This window comes from Coturnix japonica, chromosome 13, assembly GCF_001577835.2.
Source record: "Coturnix japonica isolate 7356 chromosome 13, Coturnix japonica 2.1, whole genome shotgun sequence".
In the NCBI taxonomy this organism is placed as follows: domain Eukaryota; kingdom Metazoa; phylum Chordata; class Aves; order Galliformes; family Phasianidae; genus Coturnix; species Coturnix japonica.
In genome coordinates, this window is record NC_029528.1 from 11,898,508 (window position 1) to 11,918,931 (window position 20,424).

Below are 20,424 nucleotides of genomic sequence, written 5' to 3' on the forward strand. Positions count from 1 at the left end.
ACCACATCTGCTGTTTTCAACACAAAGGTTCTGTAGTGTTTGTAAGAAGTTGTTTCTGATGTAAAATTTCTTATGGTACAGTGAGGGAACTTCCAGTGTGTGGATGACACTTGGAGTCACGGCTGGATCACAGCTGTCAGCAGCATGACTTGGTTTTGAACTTGCTGCTGCCTGTCGTCAGTGCCCAAACGTGTAGCATCAGACAAAGCCAAATGCTCCAAAGCAGCTTAGCATCCCCTGAGCACCAGCCGGGGGAGAGCACAGCAAAAGCACTGGAAAATCGTAATTCAGTTGCTCTGAAATGTCAGTTTGTGTTGCAAAGCTGCAGCCCTGCCATGTGCTGTGAAGTGTGGGCTCAGGAATAGGCTGCTCGCCTCACAAAGTTCTTGCTGTGTTTTGGCTCTCTGAGTAAGTCAGGAAATGAACTGGGCTTTGTAGTTCTGGATCAGGGTACAAAGAAATTGCTGTTTCTCTCTTTGTGTTTGTTTGCAGATGGGCCATTCCTGGGTGTGGTGCAGTTCTGAGTCGGAGTCAGAGAACAGTGACTTACAGTCTCTTCTCAGCTGGCATTCAAGTTTGGATCTGGAAGTGGGAAACTGGAGGAATACCAAAGAGGTGGCTATAGGGAAGCCAGAGGAAAGCAGCCAAGAGACAGACAGCAGGCTGGAGTTCAGTGATCCTCTCTGGGACGATGATAATGAAGACTTCCAAAAGGCACAGAAGCAATATGAAGATGACAGTCTTCTCCAGTTCTTCTCGGAGGTACAGCTGTTTCGATGACAGCAAAGTGGGCTGCATAGTTCTGACCTTCTTGAAATAGTAGAGTTTTCAGTCTCTCCACTATTCTGACAACAGAAATATTCTGGGGGAAATGCAGGTACCCAGTGTTAATTTGCTCCCTATTCCAAGCCTTGTCCTTGCTCTCATTTAAAGCTGGCACAGCAGCCAGGCAGCTGCTTTGCCAAAACACAGATCACCCTAAAGCACAGAGATGTCAGTGAGCTGACACTGTAATAACAACACAGGGCTTCATCAGAAGATTTTGCAAGGATTCCTAAAAATGGAAAGGCGTGAGTGAGTGAAAGCAAAAATAGCATTGGTGCTGCTTATTTTTTCTTCCCTTTGCCTTCACAATTTGAAGCAATAAATCTTTTGTGTTACAGATAACCCAGTTGCTGGAACCTCTCCGTGTCAGCTGCACAGATTCAGCAGAGACTCTATGGGATTATTCTGGCTCTGGGAAGCAAGATGATGAGGAAGATGTAAGATGCCAGGAAGAGACCACCAGGACAATTGTCTCAAGAACGGGGGAAAGTCAGCTACATGTCCTGACAGAAGATAAAAAAGAACACTTCCCAGGGAGAGAGGTAGGGGAGAGGTGGTCCTAAGAGAGATGAGTTGGTGAAGGAAATCATCTCTAACAGAGATGGGGAAGTCCCATGTTCCAGCAGGGAAGAGAGGAACACAGAAGAGGAGACAGCAGGGAGGTGAATGCAAAGGAAATGTATGAGGGGAAGGATGGTTTTTGTGTATGGATGTGCATCTTTGTGAGCAGGAAGCTTATTACAGATCAAACCCTCAGATGTGAGTTGGAGGAATTGCTCCTTGGCAGTACAAAGGTGACTCATGGGAGCTGGCAGTCTGCTCTGAGGTTTGATGCAAGACTGGAATACTTGGTTTCTTCTAATTACTGTGTTATGCAGCACACGGCTTGGCTGGTTTCGGGCCCACGTGGATGTACAAGCAATACCAATAACCATCTGCCCCAGGAGACCGTCATGTCTTGGAAGCAGTCGCTGTCTAGCCTGGGTTTGCATTAATCCCGTGTCTGGGGGACTCTCAGCTCTCACCAGTCTGCAAGTTGTTGCTGGGACAAGCTAGAATACCACAGTAGAGGAAGAACAATGCCCAGTTTTTTATTTCACTACTCAGATTTGTTGCCTTGCAAACTTAGACACTGGAGGCAGAAATGATTTCCAAGGGTTTTCTGTGGTTCTGTACTAAGGGACTTGGTTTAATGGGGCAGTATTGGTGATAAGTGGATGGTTGGTCTAGACGAGGTTGGAGGTTTTTTCCAACCTCGGTGTTTCTGTGATTCTGCACTAAGGGTGCAGGACTCCACAGAAATCCTCTTTCCCTGCATCTCCTTTCCTATTTTATTGGCAAATCACTGTGCCAACAGCATAAATCTCCTTCCTGGCTGAGTCCATTCTCTGTCATTTTCATGTGGGAGTTTTTGAGGAAACAACCCTGTTGCACTCTTGGGGATCCTGATTTCTGTGTCTTGAGGTTTAACAAGCCTGAGGCAGTCTTACCTCAGCTCCTGATTGCCCTCTATATATCCATGACTCTTCACAGAAAAGAAGACAGACACACCTCTGGGCACCAGTCATCTCCACAATATTTGTGTTAGCTGGAGGTGATTATGATCCAAGAGATCAAACCCAGCTGTTACTGGAGTCCTGGCCAGCACAGTGAAGGTCTGAATAAGGTCAAACATCATCTTCTAGAATAATACAGAGAGAAGTAGCACCCAACTGAGATTGGATGCAGTAAGAGCACATGCAGCAGGCTGGTTTCTACTTAAGGGATTCGAGTGGTGAGCTGCCATTTTAACCAGATCTCCATTTTCCTCTGCTCTTCAGGACAAGACTCAAGAGTCACCAGGAGAAGAAGCTCTGTGTGAGCCAGATTCACAGGAGATTAACCAAGACCAGGATCAGGATGACAGAGACAGCACTTCCACAGACCCCATGTTGGGCTCCACAAGCCCTGCCAACACACAGCTGTAAGTCTGTCTGCGCTCTTGTAGGTGCACCAGAACAATTCTTTCCTTTGATTCACATGATCTCTGGGCTTTATCCATGTGGATGTGGTGGGTGATGGTTGAAGCACCAATTTGTACTTGGTCTCAGATGTAACAATCTGGCATTATATTCCCTCCACAGGATGCAGTTGAGCTGGGATAACCCCATGCAGCATTCTCACTTCAAAAGAACTGTCCTGTCCATCTGGAAGATGATAGCCAGTCACAGGTGTGTAGGGGCAAAGGATCGAATTGGCATTATATTATGTGCCAGTTCCCATATCACCTTGTCCTCCCCTCCACAACAGCCACCACAGGATGGTGTGTCTCTCCATAGCTTTTGCTTCTGGCTGTCCTTGCAACAAGAACAGCTGTGTGCTGCAAAGACTGAGAGAACACTGCATATTTATTTCCTCTGCGTAACATGCCAAAGTCCAAGTGTGGCTTCCTACACAACTGGCAAAGATAGCTTCAGCAAGGGGCTCAGCCTCCTCCCATGCCTGGCTGTGCCAGCTGCTGAACACCAGAAGCTGCTGATGGGCTGTGGCCCTCGTGGCCAGCAGGAAGAGGCAGGCATTGGTCCTGCTGCCATGTTGTCTTTAGCCCCTGCTCAGAGGCAGACAGAGGTCATTCTTTGTGCTTGTCCCTGTAGATGCAGCGGCCCGTTCCTGAAGGCAGTGTCAGAGAAACAAGCCCCTGGATACAGTGAGGTGGTGAAGAGGTGAGTTTATGGAAGAACTATTCACTAGCTGATTTCTCTCTGTTTTCTCTGCCTTTTCTGGCACCCAGCACTCAGAACAGGAACAGCTGGTTCGGGTCATCTCTGCTTCCAAAACACTAATGGGACTATTTCCTTCCTTCTGTCCCACAGAATCTGGCTGCCATCAGCATCTCAGATTTGACTGATTTATCAAAACTCCCTTTCAGGTGACCAGGACCTGGAAGTCTGCAGTGACCGTGGTGCTGACATGCACTGTGTCTGCCCTTTGCTGGCCGTGCATGGACTGATGTACCGCAGTCCTGGTCTGCAGCTGTGCCCCCTGCCTTGAGCTGGAAATTCAGCCTCTGCAGTTCCCACATTGTAAACCTGTGTCTCTATCAGTATCAGCTCTGCTTTCTCCCTACATGTATTCTCAGTGGAGAAGTAGGTTATAAGAATATTTCCCAGATAGATTAAGGGCATTTTTCAGAGCTGAATCACGTTCTATTCTGGTCACAGTTCTCCATTCATTTTCTCATTGTGTCAAAATAAGGGAAGTCATATTTATTCCCCATCACATTCCCCATATCAGCAGTGCTATTTTGGCTGGTGGCACCATTTGATTCTAAGGGGTTTTAATAGATCCTTATTTTAGAAACTTCTCTTTCTCCACCGAGACCTGGGCTGACTTCATGAGGACTAATGGGATCGTGCCTTCAATTCATCATCACATTAGTTAGAGGTGACAGCTGATGGGCTGCAGGGCTGCCTGCTCTCAGTCTAACTAATGAAAGAACACTGCTCACTGCCCCATTTAGCCCCGGGTGCTAAAGCTGACTGCAGAGATCCGTGCTTTTAGGGCTGCGATGCACACAGTGCCTTCAGCTGTCTCTCCATGTCCACCCCGCAGGCCCATGGACCTGACCAGCATCAAGAGGGGTTTGGCCAAGGGTCACATCCGCTCGTTAGCGCAGTTCCAGTGCAGCCTGATGCTGATGTTTCAGAACGCCATCATGTACAACGCTGCCAACCACCACGTGCACCGCATGGCGCTGGAGATGCGGCGCGAGGTGCTGGAGCAGATGCAGATGTTGGGGGAAGCGCTGCTGCGCTCCGAGCACCGCCCGGCAGCGGGACGCAGGTACCGGGCTGACATGGGCTGCGGGGCGGAGCGAGGGCGGAGCGAGGGGCCGAGCGATGCTCATCATTGGTTGTGAATGGCGCTGCTGGGCTTTTGCCCCGGAATCGGAAGCGGTGGGTGGCAGGGTGAGAGCATGGCGAGGGAGAAGCAGCAGGAGGAGGCGGTGGAGGCCGCTCCCGAGCTGTCGTACCGAGAGCAGCTCGAGCACCTGAACCCCATCGCGCAGCCGCTGGCATCCCGCAAACTGACGCGTAAACTCTACAAGTGTATCAGGAAAGGTGCGGGGGGGTGATGGCAGCGGGGCGGGGGGCACGGCGGGACCGAGCAGCCATTGATACGGTGTGTCTGTTACAGCGGCCAAACACAAACAGATCCGGAGGGGAGTGAAGGAGGTGCAGAAATTCATCAACAAAGGCGAGAAGGGGTAAGTGATGCATCGGCACCCAGCACTCAGCCTGCACCCTGCAGTGTGACACGGCGTGGGGCTGCTGCTGACACCGGCTTCTAATGCAGGATCACGGTGCTGGCCGGAGACACGCTGCCCATCGACGTGTACTGCCATATCCCCATCATGTGCGAAGACAGGAACCTGCCCTACGCCTACGTCCCCTCCAAGTCGGTAAGGAGCAGCCCGTGCTGGTCGGCTGCTCTGTGCATACATGGGGCACATAGCAAAGCACACGGTGCTTAGGAAATGCCAGAGCATAAGGCAGCAAACAGATACAGCCCAGGTGTAGAGCTGCCTCATGACAGGAGCTGTTTACTGCAGTGGGGCTCTATGGGGCAGAGCCAGGACAGATCTCTTTTTTCTCCTTTAGTTCTGAACTGGGACCTGGCTGCAAACAGAAAGGAAGCACTGGCCAAGGTGTGGTTTGGGGAGATGTCCCTCCCTACTCAGACCAAGGGTTAGAGATGGTCACTGCCTTCTCATTCCGGGTGAGGAGTGGGATGCAAGAGGCCGATGCCAGGCATTAATGGCATGTGTCAGCCCTGCTGGGCTAAACTAAGGAATGGCTGCTTGGGCTGCATCAGCAGGAGAGTGGTATCAAGGCAAGGGAGGTGATTATCCCCTCTGCTCTGCCCTTATGAAGATCTGCATCCAGGCCTGGGGCTCTCAGCACAGGAAGGATGCTGAGCTTTTGGAGCATGTCCAGAGCAGGACCACCAAGATGCTCAGAGGGCTGGAGCACCTCTCCTATAGAAAAGAAAAAGGTTGAGGGAACCAGGCTTATTCAGAATGAAGGCGGCTCTGGGGTGACCTTGTTATTGTACTGGAAAGGAGCTTATAAGCAGGAGGGTGGCCAACGTTTTACATGGTTTAATAGTAACAACACAAGGGGTGATGGCTTTCTGCTGAGGGAACATTTGGGTGAGGTGTTAGGAAGAAATACATCACTCAGAGGGTGGTGAGGTGCTGGCATTGCTGCCCTGAGCTGTGGGTGCTCCATCCCTGGAGGTGCTGGGGGCCACGTGGAATTGGTGGCTGCTCACCAGCTCACAGCAGGGCTTGGGACTGGGTCAGTTTTAAGGTCCCTTCCAACCTGACTGTTCTGAGTGCTTGCAGGGCCACCTTCCCATGTCCCAGTGGGGTGCAGGTTGCTCTGTTCATGCCCCACTACCTGCAGCCTTTTGCTCCTGCAGGACCTCGGGGCCGCAGCCGGCTCAAAGCGTCCCACGTGCGTCATCCTGCTGAAGCCCCACGAGGAGTACCAGGAGGCCTACGATGAGTGTCTGGGGGAGGTGCAGGCGCTGCCGCTGCCCTTGTGACCTCCGGGAGCACCGGGTTGGGGTGGGGGGCGGTGGTGGAGGTGAATAAAGATGTTGGGATGTTTGTAGCACTGCGGCCGGTGCTTTGGGGTCGGGTTGGGGTCCGCCGTCACACAAGGGGGCGCCCGGTGTGAGAGGAGCGAGGCGGGGGGCGGGTCCGGCTGCTGAGCGGCGGATGTCGGGGGTGGGGGGCGGCTGTTGGGCTCGGGCGGCTGCCGGGGGGGGGGGGTGAGGCCCGTCCCGACGGCGGGGCCCTGGAGCCGCCCCGCGGGGCTCAGCCTGGCCCCGCCGTGAGTCAACGCCGTGCGATGCCCGAACCGGTTGTGCCGCCCGCTCCGCTCCGCGCCGCCTCCCTCCTTGTCGTGCCGGCTGAGCCGGGAGGGAGCTGCGGAGCGGGGGCGACCACCGGGAGCAGGGCCCGAAGTGCGGGCTGCAGAACCGCGGCCTTCAAAGGGAACAGAAGGCAGAGGAACGAAATGGAGGTTTATTGCAGGAAAGGCCAAGGACGTTACAAGCACGGCCCGGGGCTGCTAACACTTCCCCCAGCCCTCGCCGTGCCCTTGGAGGAGATAAGGGGACATCCCATCCCTGCTCCCACCTCCTGCGGCGCTGCCTCCTCTCAGCCCAAGGGCTCCGTACCCCACCAGCACCGTGGCACTGAAGCTGCAGTGCTGGGGCAGCCCCCCATCTCCCTGCACACAGCTCTTCCTCCAGGGCCTCCCCAGCAGCAGCAGCACCTCAGCCAGACCCAGGGCACTGTGAGCTCCCAGGACCCCATTGGAACTCATAAAAGGGCCGTGGGGATGGGGACGGGGCTGGAGCCTCTCCTTAGCATGATATTAAGTTACAAGTTGAAGGGAAAAGGGGAACGGAGCAGGAGGGATGGGGAATGGCTCACAGGGCATTCGGTCTTATGCCCCCATGGTAGAAGGGAGTGCAGGGCAAATGATCCTGGAGTCAGAGCATGGGGCACATGCAAGACCCCCCGGTACAGATGATCCTCCCTCCAGAGACCAGCCCTGCTGGGCCCCAAGCACTGCAAGAAGGAAAAGTTCCTTTGTCGTGATGTCCTTCTCCCCGGGGCAGCAACGAGCAGCGAGTCCTTGTGCAGCCCCCGGGATCATCAGCAAGAGACCCCCCCCCTTCACAGTCCCACAGGATCCTGCCCTCAGATCTTGGAGGACTCCACTCGTTCAATCCACGGTGAATCAGCCCCGACATCCCTGGGCTCTGAGCGCAGCTGCCGCAGCTCCCGCTCCAACACCTGGCTGCGGTGGTACATCTCCATGTAGCTGGCCTGGAGCTCCCGCTGGTACCGCAGCACCTTCTCCTTCTCCTCCTGCCAGGTTTTCCTCTCCAGCTCAAAGTTCACAGCCTGCAGCTGGCCCTGGCGCCGCTCCCGGAGCAGCTCTGCCCACAGCCACTCCACCTGCCGCTCCAGAGGCTCCGCTGAGTCGCTGTGGAGGCCCCGGCACTTGGAATCATCCGTTTCACAGCCGGGGAAGTCCTGGCACGCCGGCATGGGGTCGTCGCCCAGCGGCAGCGCGGTGCCAGGCTCCGGGGGGCTCTGCAGGGAATCAGCCAGTTGTGCCAGCTGCGAGTCCCTGGCCTGGACCTCTGCTTTGGCTTCCCTCAGCTGCGTCTTCAGGCTGAAGATCTCACCCAGCTTCTGAGCCATCTCCTCCTGGGTGTCCCGGAGCTGCTGCTTCAGCAGGGAGATTTCTGCTGCCTTCTGACACACCTGCAGGGCACAGGGGACGGTGAGGAAGGAGAAGGACCTCAGAGGTAGCAGCACACCCCCATCTTGTGTCCACCCACAAGTGGTAGAGCAGAAAACCACTGCCCCATCCTGGCTGCACAGACTGAAGGGTAGCAACAGAGAGGGACAGAAGGGGACTCACCTCCCACTTGGTCTCCTCCAATTTGGGGCTGACACGCTCACCCTGGGACTGCCGGAGCTTGGTCTCCTCACACTGGCACTGCTGCATGCTCAGCTCCTCCTGCAGCCGCTTCTTCTCTTGCTGCGCCTTGTAGAGCTGCAGCTGCAGCGCCCGCTGCCCGCGCTGCGCCTGCTGTGTGACCTGCTGCAGCCTGGCCATGTACATCTGCTTCAGGTCCTCCAGCTCATCCAGCCACAGCCGCTGCTTGTCCTCAAATGCCTGCCAGCACAAAGATAAACTGGTGAGGATCCACATCCTGCCCATGTGGAACAGTGCCTGGAAGGATCCCAGGAGGTCCCAGGTCCCTACTGCCAGGACAGCCCCAGCTAGATCCAGTGAACAAAGCTTCAGTAGCAAGTTCCCAGCCTGTTTCTGCAGAGCTGCTCCCACCCCACAAGCCATGACACTGGGTTCCCCCATGTTTGGACACCCACCAGCCATCATGGCAGGACAGCAGGTCCTTCACCGCTCCTTCTACCCAGTCACCACCTCCCCAAAGCCATCAGCCCCACTTCTCACCTGTGCGAAGGGGTCCTCGGTCTCACTGAGGCTCCTCTTGAGCTGCCGCAGTTCTCCCCCAGTCTCCTTCAGCCGATCCTCCAGCTGCTTCACCGCATCCTCCAGGGAATAGGTGAACTCGTAGGGCGGTGGGGGCTCCCCAGGGCTCTGCAGCCGGCTCAGTGTGGCCATGCTCTTGCAGGACAGAGGCGCCTTTTCAGGAGCCAGGGGATCCCTGGGGCTCCGGGACACCCTGTCCAGGGAACCCCCAATGTGGTTGATGTGGCCCATGGAAGCACTGAACTGGCTCTGGGCAGGCTTGAGGCGGGAGCCGTAGGAGGGGAAGCTCTGGATGGAGTTGTGGCTGGAGTCGGAGGCTTCATCCAGGCTGATGGCGTGGAGCAGGTGGGTGCGGAGGGGGCCGTGCTGCGGGGCTGCCGTGGTGCTCTGCGACAGCAGCGTGTGCAGGCTCCCGTTGCTCTTGGACAGCTTCTGCCCCTTGGATGAGGAGAGGCCTTGCATGGAGACCAGCCCCTTCCCAGTCACTGCCTTGAAGGCCGAGGGCCTGATGCGACACTGGAAAACACAAGCAAGGTCAGGCTGGGCCCCACCAGCACACACTGTGCTCAGCTCCACTGTGAGAAAATCCCTGCTCACAGCCTCGTCCCTTCACCCAGACATCCCAATTCCCACATCCCCCTTCCCACTCTTGGCACATTCAGCTCATCCCGCAGCCCCATCCTCCCCAGAGCAGGACAGACACCCTATAGGGTCGTTTCCCATCCCTCACCTTGTCGAAGCGGCCCCTCTCAGGCAATGAGCTCTTGGAGAAGTCAGCCCCGCGGTGATGCTCCCTGGAGCAGCGCTCGGGGGATCGGTTCTCGCGGTCGCTCTCATAGTCCCGTTTGTAACACGCTCCTGTTGCCTGGTGCTTCCGTTCCGACCGCGTCTCCTTCTTGGCTCCATGCAGGTATCCAAACAGCTCCCGCTGGCCCGGCCCCTTCCGCAGCAATCCATCAGGCTGACGAAGCCCCCGTGTGCCCCCCAGCGGGGCCCGCAGCTCCAGGGGGGACAGGTCCTGCTTCTCCACCAGGCTGCCCACGCTGCCCATGCTGCCAACGGGCACAGAGGAGAGGTAGGTGCCGAGGACGCGGGTGTCAGGCTCGCAGCTCACAGGGCCTTGTGCTGCTGCCATGGAGAATTAGAGAAAAGCCCGGTACCAGCACTGCCGGAGGAGAGACAAAGTCAGCACGGTGGTGTAAACGGGACCACGGGCCTATTGGGGATACCCTGCTTGCAGCAGGAGCGTGGAGATGCCCACTCAGCCCCGTGTACCCTATGCTAGCCAACCACAAAGGCAGTCAATGGGGACCCCACAGGGCCACGTTGGCAGCCAAGCAAGAAGTGCTTGTGGTTGATGGGGCAGGCAGGGGTGGGGGCTCCCCGCTGCCACCCCCCGTGGTTCAGCGCCTCCCTCCCACACCCAGCCCCACCTCCCGCCCGCGGCCGGGGCTGCCACCAGAACAGGCACCTGCCGCCCAGCCTGTTCGGGAGGGCGAGTCGAGCAGCCGGCAGCACCTGCCTGGGCCTGGCGCCAGCCTCGGCATGGCGGCACACAGCCACCCCTGCCTGGGAACCCCTGCGTGGGGCCGGACCTCCCCCTCTCCATCCCCTTGGCTCCATGGGCCAGCAATGGCCCTGCAGCAGCCCCAGACCCTTGGTCCATCCCTTCTCAAGGGCTGCAACTGGGGGGAGGATGCTGCTACAAAACACCCCGGGGAGGCCGCAGCCTTTTGGCTCCATCTCTCCCTGGGACGTGAGCATCAGCCACAGCCCGGCACGGCCGGACACGGGACGGGAAGGGGAAGGATGCGGAGGGACAATGCCGGCTTCCTGCACAGGTGGCCGGACCCTCGGGGAGGAGGCGGGCAGCGGGGTGGGCCCGATGGGGACCTTCAGCCCCCGACCTTCAAATTACAGCCTGAGGGGGAACCCCAGAGCTGCGATGAGGGCTGGGGGGGCCGAGGCTCCCACCGACCCCGTCCGTCGGGCCTCACCCAGGAAGCCGTCCTGGTTCTCAGCACACACGCCGGGTAAACAAACACCCCGCTTTTAATTGCTGCCACGCACAAACCTGTCTGACAGCTCCCGGCCTGCGCTGTCACCTCCCTCCCTGGGCTCAGCACCTGCTCCGGGCACCGCCGGCACCGAGGGGGGAAGGGGGGGGGGTGCGGGCCCCATCCCGGAGCGCGGCACCGGCGAGACCCCTGTATACGGACCGGGAGCTCGAAGGCGGGGGGAGCGACATCGGGACGGGAGAGGGGAGCGGAGCGATGCACGGAGCGATGGACGGGGCGATACACGGGGCGATGGACGGGGCGATACATGGGGCGATACACGGGGCGATACACGGGGCGATGTTCGGGGCGATACACGGGGCGCTGTTCGGGGCGATGCCCGGCGGATCCCTTTGCAATCCGGGGCCGCGCTCGGCCGAGGCGCCGCAAGCAGAGGACAAAGCGCTGCGGCCGCGCGGGACGGCGGGGGGGCGGCACCGGGCACGGCCGGGGGTTGTGGGGTCGGGTGGGGGGGAACCGGGGCGCGCACCGTGGCCGGGCCGGGCCGCACTCACCATGCCGGCGGCGCTGGGTCCACGCGCGGCTCCGCTCCTTCCCTCGCCGCGTTTGAACGCGCCCCTCGGCCGCGGCCGCGCGGGGAGCGGGCGGAGCCGGCAGCGGCAAATCGCGGCGCGGAGGCGGGAGGCGCCGGGCGGGGCGGGGCGGCGGAACCGGGCGGAAGGACGCGGTTCCCCGCGGGCTGCCCCAGAGCGGAGCGACCAGGTCCGGCCCCGCGTGCCCGGAACGCGCCCGGCCGCCGTCCGTGTGTCCGTGCGGCACCGCCGGGCTCGGAGCTGCCCTCGGCCCTTCGGTTCGGTGACCCGCAGCGCTGCCGCATCCCGGCACATCGCTGCTCTTCCTCCCGCCGACGGACGGTGCTCGCGGCGTCCCCAGCCCAGGTTCGGGGCCGCCCACATCCGCCCCGTTCTCTGCCGGTTCCCCCCTCGGTGTGTGATGCCAGCGCCCACACACACACCGTCCCCATCCCCATCCCCATCCCCACACGCTCTGAGCGGTGCCGGGTATCACCCACGTGCCCTCCGAGCTGCGGGGCTGCAGCCCTGACCCCCCCCGGGAGCGCAGCCAAAGCGGCTCCCAGGATGCGGGCTGTCATCATCTCATCCATCCGCAGCGTGCGGTGCCAGCAGCATCGGCCTCTCCCGCTGGGCCTTTGCCGAGAGCCCGGTGCGTGGGGAGAGCGGCCTCCAGCGCCCTCCGGAACGCAATGAGGGCTATAAAAGGAAGCCGGGTCCCCAGCGAGGAGCCTCAGCCACAAAAGCACCCGGCGGATGAGGGGGCTGCAGAATAAACTGGCAGGCAGCGGGAGTGGAGCCTGCAGCGCTAAGAACGAGCTGCACATATGCTCTGCTTTGTGCACAGCTCCGGGAAACTGTGCCATCTATTTTGAACAGCGTGGAGAGATACTTGGATCTGTGCTCTGGCACACGGCTGATGTACCCTGACCGATCCCAATGTGAGCAATGGAGAGGGACTGGGGCCTTCCACAGGTGATGATGGGCTGGTGGCTTCCCCTTCCTTCAGCAGAGGACACGGTGGGGTTTGGGGATGCTGCAAACAACCTGTGGGCTACACGCAGGATGAAAACACCGGGCGTCAAGACTGAATTGCCTGGGTGGAGATGGCCTCGAGGCTCCGGGATGACACGTCCCCTCCTGCCCTGGGGGAAGGACAGGCCTGGAGCTGGGGAGGAGCTCACACTGCCCGCGTGGGATGATGCAAGGAACAAGGGCTGGTCCTCATCGCAGCCTTGACCCTTTCATGGAGGCAGCACACTGCTGTGTGCAGCACCAGCTCCTCTGCAGCAGCAGATGATGGCAGGAGCCACCAGGATCCTGTGGTTCACAGTCCCTGTGTTCAGACCCAGCACTGTCACTTCCCTCAACCCACAGCTTCTACCCAGAGCTGCCACGTCCCTGTGAGACAAGAACCACTTGGCTTCCTGGGATGGCAACAGCTTCCATCTGCAGCCACCCGGCAAGGGGAAGTGCTCCAGGATGCAGAAGGACAAGGACAGAAGGGCCTGGGAAGCACAGCAGAATGAGTGCCAACCCAATGCAGTGCTTGGCCGGGGGTGTCTGTCCTGCTCCGGGAGACAGCAGCACTTGAAATGTGTGCCAGTGCCCCAGAGCAGCCCCGCACGTGGCACCACCTGTGTGCCAGCATGAGCTTGGCACCAATTCACCTGGCAGCTCTACCAGAGGCCAGGACAGGCTGCAAGAGGAGCCCAGAGCTGGCATGGGGCAGAGGGACCTTCCTGGCATCCCCACTGCTGGATCCACACTGCAGTGCCCCGGGTGCCTTCCCAGCAGCCAGGAAAGGATGTTCCCCCCCTAAATCCCTACGTCCTGCCCCAGGATACTCTCCTGGCAAACAGTGGCAGTGCATCTGCTGCCTCCCACGGGCTGCTACTGCCTCTGTTCCACGTAGGAAGCAGGTCCCCCAGCCACTGCGAGCAGATGCCTTGATAGTTCTTTATTGTCCTCTGAACTGGGTGGCAGCTCGGCCATACCCAGCACAGGAAAAACGCCTCCTGCACCTGCCCTGGGAGACAGCAGCATCACTCACAGCAGCGCCATGGAGTCCTGCTCTTGGCCTCTTCTGCTGATCCCAGCAAATTCAAGCACTCAGCCCTTTCTGCTCCTCTGGGTCCTGCCAGCAGCGCCGTGCCGGCCTGCTGCAAAACTCTGCCTTGCTCCAAGCAGCTCGGCACAGCCCTGGCACCTTGGTATGAGCACAGCGCATGCTGGCACATGGGACACAGCTCAGCCAAACGTGCACCACGGTGTCTCATTCATGTCGCAGTCCAACACGATGTTCAGGACAGTGCAGGGGGCTCCTGCCACACTCAGAGCAGTCCGGGACTCGATCCGGTATTTCACGTTGTTCAGACCTCCTTCCCGATCCACCTTAAACTGCTCCTGAGGAGAAAAGAGCATTCAGGGCAAAGCATCTGGTGCTGAAACAGAGAGCACAGCGGGCAGGGAAGGGCTCGGAGCACGTGGCAATCACAGCCCCCATCTCTCACAGCTCACCTGTTTCTGTGCAGCAATGCGCTTCTGGTCTCTCTTCCTCCAGGCTGGGTCATGCAGGTGCTGGAACGTCTCGTATCCAGTTGTGATTCCAGAAGGACGGTGAACCTGGGTGGAGAAAAACACTTCCATACAGCTCCTCCACATGCGGGAGGGCTGCCTGCCCCTCATGTCAGCCCTGGTGGCTGCAGCAGGAGACAGGCAGGGAAATGAGAAGGGGATATTCAGCCAAGGAGGCCCCCGAGCACCCACCTGGAGCCCAGCTCCTTTGATGCGCCGATAAAACTCATCGTCCTCCCGTCCCCAGCCCCAGAAGCGGTTGGACATTCCATTGCACTGCAACGAGAGCAACACCACACTGCTCTCCTGCAGCAGCCAAATACCACCACCACCCCCAGCCCCGAGCACGGCTGCAGCCCTCACGGTGCCATCAGCTCAAACCACAGATTCCTCTTCTCTCCTCCAAAGCGTGGGGCGCAACCACGCCAAGATTTCATTGCACAGAGCAGTGGGGGCTCAGCTCACCATCTCATAATGCTGCTTGGTGAGCAGCAGGATCCCTCCCACGTAGGTTTTATAGTGGTACAGCGGGTGCAGCTCTGGGGATGCCACGTGGAAGGGCCCGGCCTCGGGGAAGCCATAGTCCAGCTGCTCGTTGAGGGGCAGCAGGTCGACGTCGTGCATGGCAATGTAGTCCGTGTCGTTGCCGCTCTCCAGGAAGCCCACGTTGATCAGCGATGCTCTGTTAAACCTGCAATGGAACGGGGTACACGTCACCTCCCTCTGCATGCAGCCCATATGGTGCACAGCCTGACTTAGCGGCTCCTGTACCTGTAGTGATCCACCTGGTTGAGCACCAGGATGTGGTGGCGGATCCTCTTCTTGCTGAGGAAGCGATGCATGTAGGGCACGAAGGCCAGGAGCTCCTCGAAGCGCTCACGGAAAGGCACGAGCAGGGCCAGGCGGTGCGGGCCCCACGAAGGGTCGTCGGCCGGCGGGGCGGGGGGGTCGGGCGGGCAGGGCGGCCGGGGGACCCCCCGCCCGGGGGGGGCGGCTTCACCCGAGCAGCTGAGCTGCAGCCAGAGCAGCGACACGAAACCCAGCAGCAACGCGAGGAAGAAGAGCTGGAAGATGGAGAACTTGCCGGCCAGGAGAGCCAGGAGCTGCGGGGAGCTGCGGGCAGCGGGCGGTCAGCGGGGCTCCTTCCCGGCCCCTCTCCGCCCATCACGTCCCGTCCCCCCGCATCGCCCCCGCTCACCCTCCGCCCCTCAGTCTCAGCGCCGCTCTCCGCCGGCCCGGCCCCATGACGGACCCCGGCCCCGCCGCCGGGACACGCTGCCCGGGGCCGAACGATCCCCCGGAAACAAAGCCCGGCCCCGCCGTTCCGCTCCGCTCCTTCCGCCCGGCGGGGGCGGATCCGTGCAGGGACCCTCCCCGCGCTCCCTCCCCTATTCGGACCCGTTCGGATCCCCCCTTTCTCCGTCCCCCTCCCGCAGCTCAGCCCCCCGCCCCCTCCCCAGCAGAGCCCCAGACACAGGCGGAGCCGCGGGTGGTGTCAGTCCTTTAATGCCCCACTCACAGCCCCAGCCCCAACAACCCCGACATTCACGCCCGCCGCCCCCGGTAACGCAGCAGGTCCTGGGGGGGCTCAGAGGAAACACGGCAGCTCCTCTGCAGCAGCTCGATAAAAACATTCCCTCCCCCCACCCCCCCCAGCCCAAGTCCAGCCCGCCAGACAGCGCGTGTCCAGCAGGATCACAGCCACAGGGACAGGTAAGAAAATACTTCTTGTATTTCTCAGAAACAGCTTTTAGAAACCACAGTTTGTAGAGCTCCCCATAGAAAAGGAACGTTTCGGGCAGCTCGGCCCAGTGCTTCCATTAGTAAAAACGCTTGTTCCGCTCCTGGCGTTTCTGGAAGACCACAGCTCCCACCACAGCACACACAATGATGCCCAGCAGTGCACACAGCAGCAGCAGAAACACCTTCCAGCCCGTCAGGGGCCCGCTGCGGAAATTCCCTGTTGGATCATCCACGTTGTCTGCAAGGAGAAGGAGCAAGAGATGCACCAAGGCTCAGAGAAGGGAATCTCAGCTCTAACACAGCCCTGCTGCACGGCTAAGAACAGGGAGATCACAGTGTGCTCAAGTGATAGATGGATATTTGCCCTACAAGGTTCACTGTGCTGCTGGCAGCAACCACTGAATGCCAATGCTTAACACAGGCACCTGCCTCAAGGCAGCTTCTGGATGTTTAGGAGCCCAGCCCCAAGATCCAAGTCCTTCACTGAAGGTTTGGGAAGGGCAGACACTCACCTTTGGGAGATTTAAGGAGACTGACGCTAGGCTCGATCTTTGTCCAGTCAACAGTGTCATCTTCTAGAGGATGCTCCACCATCAGCTGGAATAGCTTCATTGAGATGATGTCATGATTGTCTAGGAAACAACCGTCAGCACTGAGGACTGTCAGAAGCCTTGAGAAATGCCCACATTGGCAGAGCATCCCCAGCTCTGTGCTCTGCCACGTGCAGGTCTCCTTCCCTCTCAAGCAACCCTTCAAATCCCAGGTATAATTTGAGATGCTTTTAGATGCCTCCTTTCCCAGTCCACGTGTCCCACATCAATGCAGTTTCAAAAGCCCCATGAACAAGAAGCCACCTTATACTACATCCATAGCAGCACATATTCCTGCAAGCAAAGCCCACTCACCAGATAAGTCTCCAGTGCCTGCAGAAGCGCCGAAAAAGTAGCCAGTGGGCAGCTGTACCCCTGCAATATCAATGCAGTTCTTCCATTCATTCTTGTCTTCTACATCCGTCATCACCTGTAGGACCAGCGGAGTCACACTGAGAACACTGGCTGCCCCTCTGCCCCCCAGTACAAACCACACGGTGCCCCAGCACCACCCACCCACCAGTACCACCTGCTGTATGTGCAATGAGGTGCCCTGCAGAAGGCACAAGGCTCCCCAACATCTCACCGTCAGGCGACCCCGGGAGTACCGAACTGCCAGGAAAGTGTCGTGATTCTGGTTCCGAATCTCAGCGGTGCATCCTGCCAGCTCCGTCCAGCGCCCGTCCTTACTGTGATCATACGTCAGGGAGCCGTTGTTCACCATTGCAGAGATGTAGGGGAACACACGCTGCAGGGAGAGAGCTGAACTATTACATCAAAGCTCTTTGCCTATGTAAAGCTGGCCCTAAAACGAGCAACAGCAGAGTTGCCTTTTCTTATCATCTACATTAAGACCCCTCATGGGCTTACACAGCAGTGGGGGCTCATGACAATGGGACAATTGAGACACTAACAACTCAATGAACATCAAGACAAGCAGACAGGGTCACTTCCCAGGTATTTATGACTTTAGGGGTAACAGAGCTCCCTAATGCTGTAACGTTGTCTAACTGTGCCATAATGAGATCCACAAAGCAGGACAGAAGGACCACAACCCCCATGGGGAATTCTGGAGAAGAAAGCCAGCACTGGAGTTTCTCTTTTAGAAAAGCAGGTTGGAGATGGAGAATAAGGCCAGAAACAGTGTGGGATGGTCAGAGAAGTTCAGGAAACAACACCTGGGATTAATATATTTTCAGATGGATTTCACATTCAAAATCTAATGTCCTGTCAGAGGAAAGGCCCTGGGAGCATAGGAGCAGGCAACAACACCATGAGATGGAGCAAGCACCTTCTTGTCCCCATTAATGCACATCCATCCTCTGCTCTTTACCAGCTCACAGGACAGGAAGAACAACAATCTGTTCTTGCATAAAGAGTTTTCCTTGGTCCAGGCATGAAGCACTTGCAGCACAAAGCCACAAGGAAACAGCCTCCTCGGCACTGAGCAAACTCCCTCAACTACTCACCTCTGTTGCTTCGTCATTGGGATACGTATCGAGGAAAATAGCCAGCCCATGAAAATTGTCCCTGCTGCCAAAAACAGGACCTGGAACAGGGCAGAACACAGTGAATGGACGGCTCTGTTCCGCACCCTCATCCTGAAGCCCTGGTCTTTAGGTCTTTGACACTGGCACAAACAGCACAGCTCTACCTCACCACAAAGCACAGCCCCATGAGGCAGAATCTGCATAAGAACAGCAGACACGGCACCAGGTCTGCCCATGCAGACTGCACACAACCACCAGGGGAAGCACTGGGCACGATGCCCACTGAGAAGCACTGCTCATCCAAAGCATTGCTGCAGGCTCTCAGGATAGGATGGACAAAGCAGAGCGTTCCTCTGTAACCAGGTGTGGCCAAGGGGAGCTCAAAACCTGCTCTGCAGAGAGCCATGCAGGACAAAGGCAGCTCGCTCTAAGGCTGCCCCAGGACATGTGCAAGCACTGCCAACCCAAGCTGTGTGTGGGGCTCGTGCTGAACACATGGACTCATAGAATTGTTTGAGCCGGGAGGACCTTTAAAAGTCATCAATTCCAACCTCTCTGCAATGATCAGGGACATCTGCAGGTAGGTCAGGGTGCTCAGAGCCCCATCCAGCCTGACCTCCAGGTATAGGGCATGCATCACCTCCCTGGGCAACCTGTGCCAGTGCCTCACCACCCTTTGCATAAAAAGCTTTTTTCTTATATCCTCTCTAAACCTCTTTTAGTCTGAAGCCATTTCTCCTTGTCCTAACACAACAGACTCTATTAAAGAGTCTGCCCCCTTCCTTCTTACAGCCCCCCTTTAGATACTGAAGGGCTGCTCTCAGGTCTCCCCAGCGCCTTGTATGAAGAGCCCCAGCTCTGTCAGCCTGTCCTCAAAGGGGAGGTGTTTCATCCCTTGGATCATTCTGCAGCCCTCCTTTGGTGGCACTCTAACAGGTCCACATCTCTGCTGTGCTGAGAGCTCCAAACCAGGTGAGGTGCCACCAGCACAGAGCAGAGGGAAGGATCACCTCACAGAATCACAGAATGACCCGGGTTGGAAGGGACCTCAAGGATCATGTAGTTCCAACCCCCTGCCTGGCAGGGCCACCAAACATACACCTTTACTAGATCAGGTTGCCCATGGCCCCGTCCAACCTGGCCTTGAACACCTCCAAGGACGGGGCATCCACAACCTCCCTGGGCAGCCTGTTCCAGGGCCTAACCACTCTCCTAGTGAAGAACTTCCCCCTAACATCCAACCTAAATCTTCCCTCTTTTAACTTAAAACCATTTCCCCGTGTCCAGCTATTGTCAGCCCTTTCCAAGAGTTTCCTCCCCTCCTGGCAGTAAGTTCCCTTCAGGTATTGAAAGGCTGCAATGAGGTCACCCCGCAACCTTCTCTTCTCCAGGCTGAACAAACCCAACTCCCTCAGCCTGTCCTCATAGGGGAGGTGCTCCAGCCCCTGATCATCTTCCTGTCCCTCCTCTGGACCCTTCCCAAAATCTCCATGTCTTTTTAGTACTGAGGGCTCCACACCTGGACACAGTACAACAGATGGGGCCTCACAAGAGCCGAGTAGAGAGGGACGATCACCTCCCTATCCCTGCTGACCACCCCTCTCCTGATGGAGCCCAGGATCCCATTTGCTTTCCGTGCTGTCAGAGCGCACTGCTGGCTCATGTTGAGTCTGTCGTCCATCAGGACCCCCAGGTCTTTCTGTGCCGAGCTGCTCTCAAGTACCACCTCCCTGACCCTACAGATGAATGATGTAGGGTGCCGTATCCCAGCTGTCATTCTGTGCCGTCACGTACCCGACACGAGTCTCTCCTGCGTGTACCACAGTGCCAGGCCGTCCCCGTGCAGGTTCTTCTTTCCAGCCCCGTGGATCTTGAAGTGGACGTGCAGCTCCCAGTCCTTCAGGAAGCAGGGCTGTGGAATAAAGCGGTGCAGTGTCAGCCCGGCACCGGACCGGACCGGAACGGGCCCGGTTGTCACTCACCACCCGGTTCCATATGGATCCGTCCCGGCTGCGCTCATCCGGTGTGAGCCGCACGTACTGGCTGGTGACCATGGTGCTGCCCTGGAAGTCCCATAGCGGCATGGCGGCGGACCCGGCTCCTGTCACGGATACACACAAAGCGGCTCAACCCGCCGCCCGGTGCAGGCCCGCTCCCGCTCCCGGTCCCGCCGCTCCCCGCGCTCACCCTGGTACGGCTTCATCAGCGAGTGCTCCCGTTTCAGGTGCTCGCTGTTCCCGTCCGTCAGCTCGGCGGACACGGTTACGGGCACAGGCCGCGGGCCGCCCCCCGCCAGCACCAACAGCGCCACCGCCGCCAGCCGCGCGCCCGCCGCCATGCTCCGCTTCCGCCTTCCGCCCACCCAACAGCGGTGACTCTCTCAACCAATCAGAGGCCTCCGTTCCGCTGAGCTCCCGCCCCCGGGGTGTGACGTCACTCACATGCGCCCATGGGAGCGGAGGGGGCGGGGCAACAGCTCGCAGCTGTCTGTGCGCAATGCATGCTGGGAGCTGCAGTCCGCG

General features: G+C 58.4%; 4 protein-coding genes across 6 annotated transcripts; 1 reads left to right on the forward strand and 3 right to left on the reverse strand.

The window, feature by feature from the left end:
- Positions 1 to 1,396: 1,396 nt before the first annotated feature.
- On the forward strand, positions 1,397 to 6,482 carry NHP2 (NHP2 ribonucleoprotein). Of its 2 annotated transcripts, XM_032447524.1 has the most exons (8): positions 1,397 to 2,491; positions 2,646 to 2,788; positions 2,949 to 3,035; positions 3,459 to 3,527; positions 4,417 to 4,647; positions 5,002 to 5,071; positions 5,161 to 5,266; positions 5,466 to 6,277. In XM_032447524.1, exons 1-8 carry the CDS (start codon positions 2,426 to 2,428, stop codon positions 5,555 to 5,557), a joined length of 864 nt encoding a protein of 287 aa, XP_032303415.1. In that variant the 5' UTR covers positions 1,397 to 2,425; the 3' UTR covers positions 5,558 to 6,277. The 2 variants fall into 2 exon arrangements, with proteins under 2 accessions (XP_032303415.1, XP_032303416.1); XM_032447525.1 differs by lacking the exons at positions 1,397 to 2,491; positions 2,646 to 2,788; positions 2,949 to 3,035; ... (1 more) ...; positions 4,417 to 4,647; positions 5,466 to 6,277 and adding exons at positions 4,725 to 4,925; positions 6,289 to 6,482.
- A 401-nt stretch (positions 6,483 to 6,883) lies between these two features.
- Positions 6,884 to 11,594, reverse strand: N4BP3 (NEDD4 binding protein 3). Of its 2 annotated transcripts, none has more exons than XM_015876409.2 (5): positions 11,485 to 11,594; positions 9,643 to 10,077; positions 8,874 to 9,428; positions 8,316 to 8,573; positions 6,884 to 8,155 (listed from the first exon to the last, which is right to left on the reverse strand). In XM_015876409.2, exons 2-5 carry the CDS (start codon positions 10,045 to 10,047, stop codon positions 7,583 to 7,585), a joined length of 1,791 nt encoding a protein of 596 aa, XP_015731895.1. In that variant the 5' UTR covers positions 10,048 to 10,077; positions 11,485 to 11,594; the 3' UTR covers positions 6,884 to 7,582. The 2 variants fall into 2 exon arrangements, with proteins under 2 accessions (XP_015731895.1, XP_015731896.1); XM_015876410.2 differs by having other exon boundaries at positions 11,460 to 11,574.
- A 1,853-nt stretch (positions 11,595 to 13,447) lies between these two features.
- Positions 13,448 to 15,412, reverse strand: B4GALT7 (beta-1,4-galactosyltransferase 7). Its single transcript, XM_015876381.2, has 6 exons — positions 15,278 to 15,412; positions 14,851 to 15,192; positions 14,545 to 14,770; positions 14,272 to 14,355; positions 14,023 to 14,127; positions 13,448 to 13,908 (listed from the first exon to the last, which is right to left on the reverse strand). Exons 1-6 carry the CDS (start codon positions 15,322 to 15,324, stop codon positions 13,753 to 13,755), a joined length of 960 nt encoding a protein of 319 aa, XP_015731867.1. The 5' UTR covers positions 15,325 to 15,412; the 3' UTR covers positions 13,448 to 13,752.
- A 375-nt stretch (positions 15,413 to 15,787) lies between these two features.
- On the reverse strand, positions 15,788 to 20,270 carry LMAN2 (lectin, mannose binding 2). Its single transcript, XM_015876380.2, has 8 exons — positions 20,090 to 20,270; positions 19,885 to 20,003; positions 19,697 to 19,814; positions 17,882 to 17,961; positions 16,999 to 17,160; positions 16,728 to 16,842; positions 16,335 to 16,454; positions 15,788 to 16,060 (listed from the first exon to the last, which is right to left on the reverse strand). Exons 1-8 carry the CDS (start codon positions 20,238 to 20,240, stop codon positions 15,900 to 15,902), a joined length of 1,026 nt encoding a protein of 341 aa, XP_015731866.1. The 5' UTR covers positions 20,241 to 20,270; the 3' UTR covers positions 15,788 to 15,899.
- Between the last annotated feature and the right edge of the window lie 154 nt (positions 20,271 to 20,424).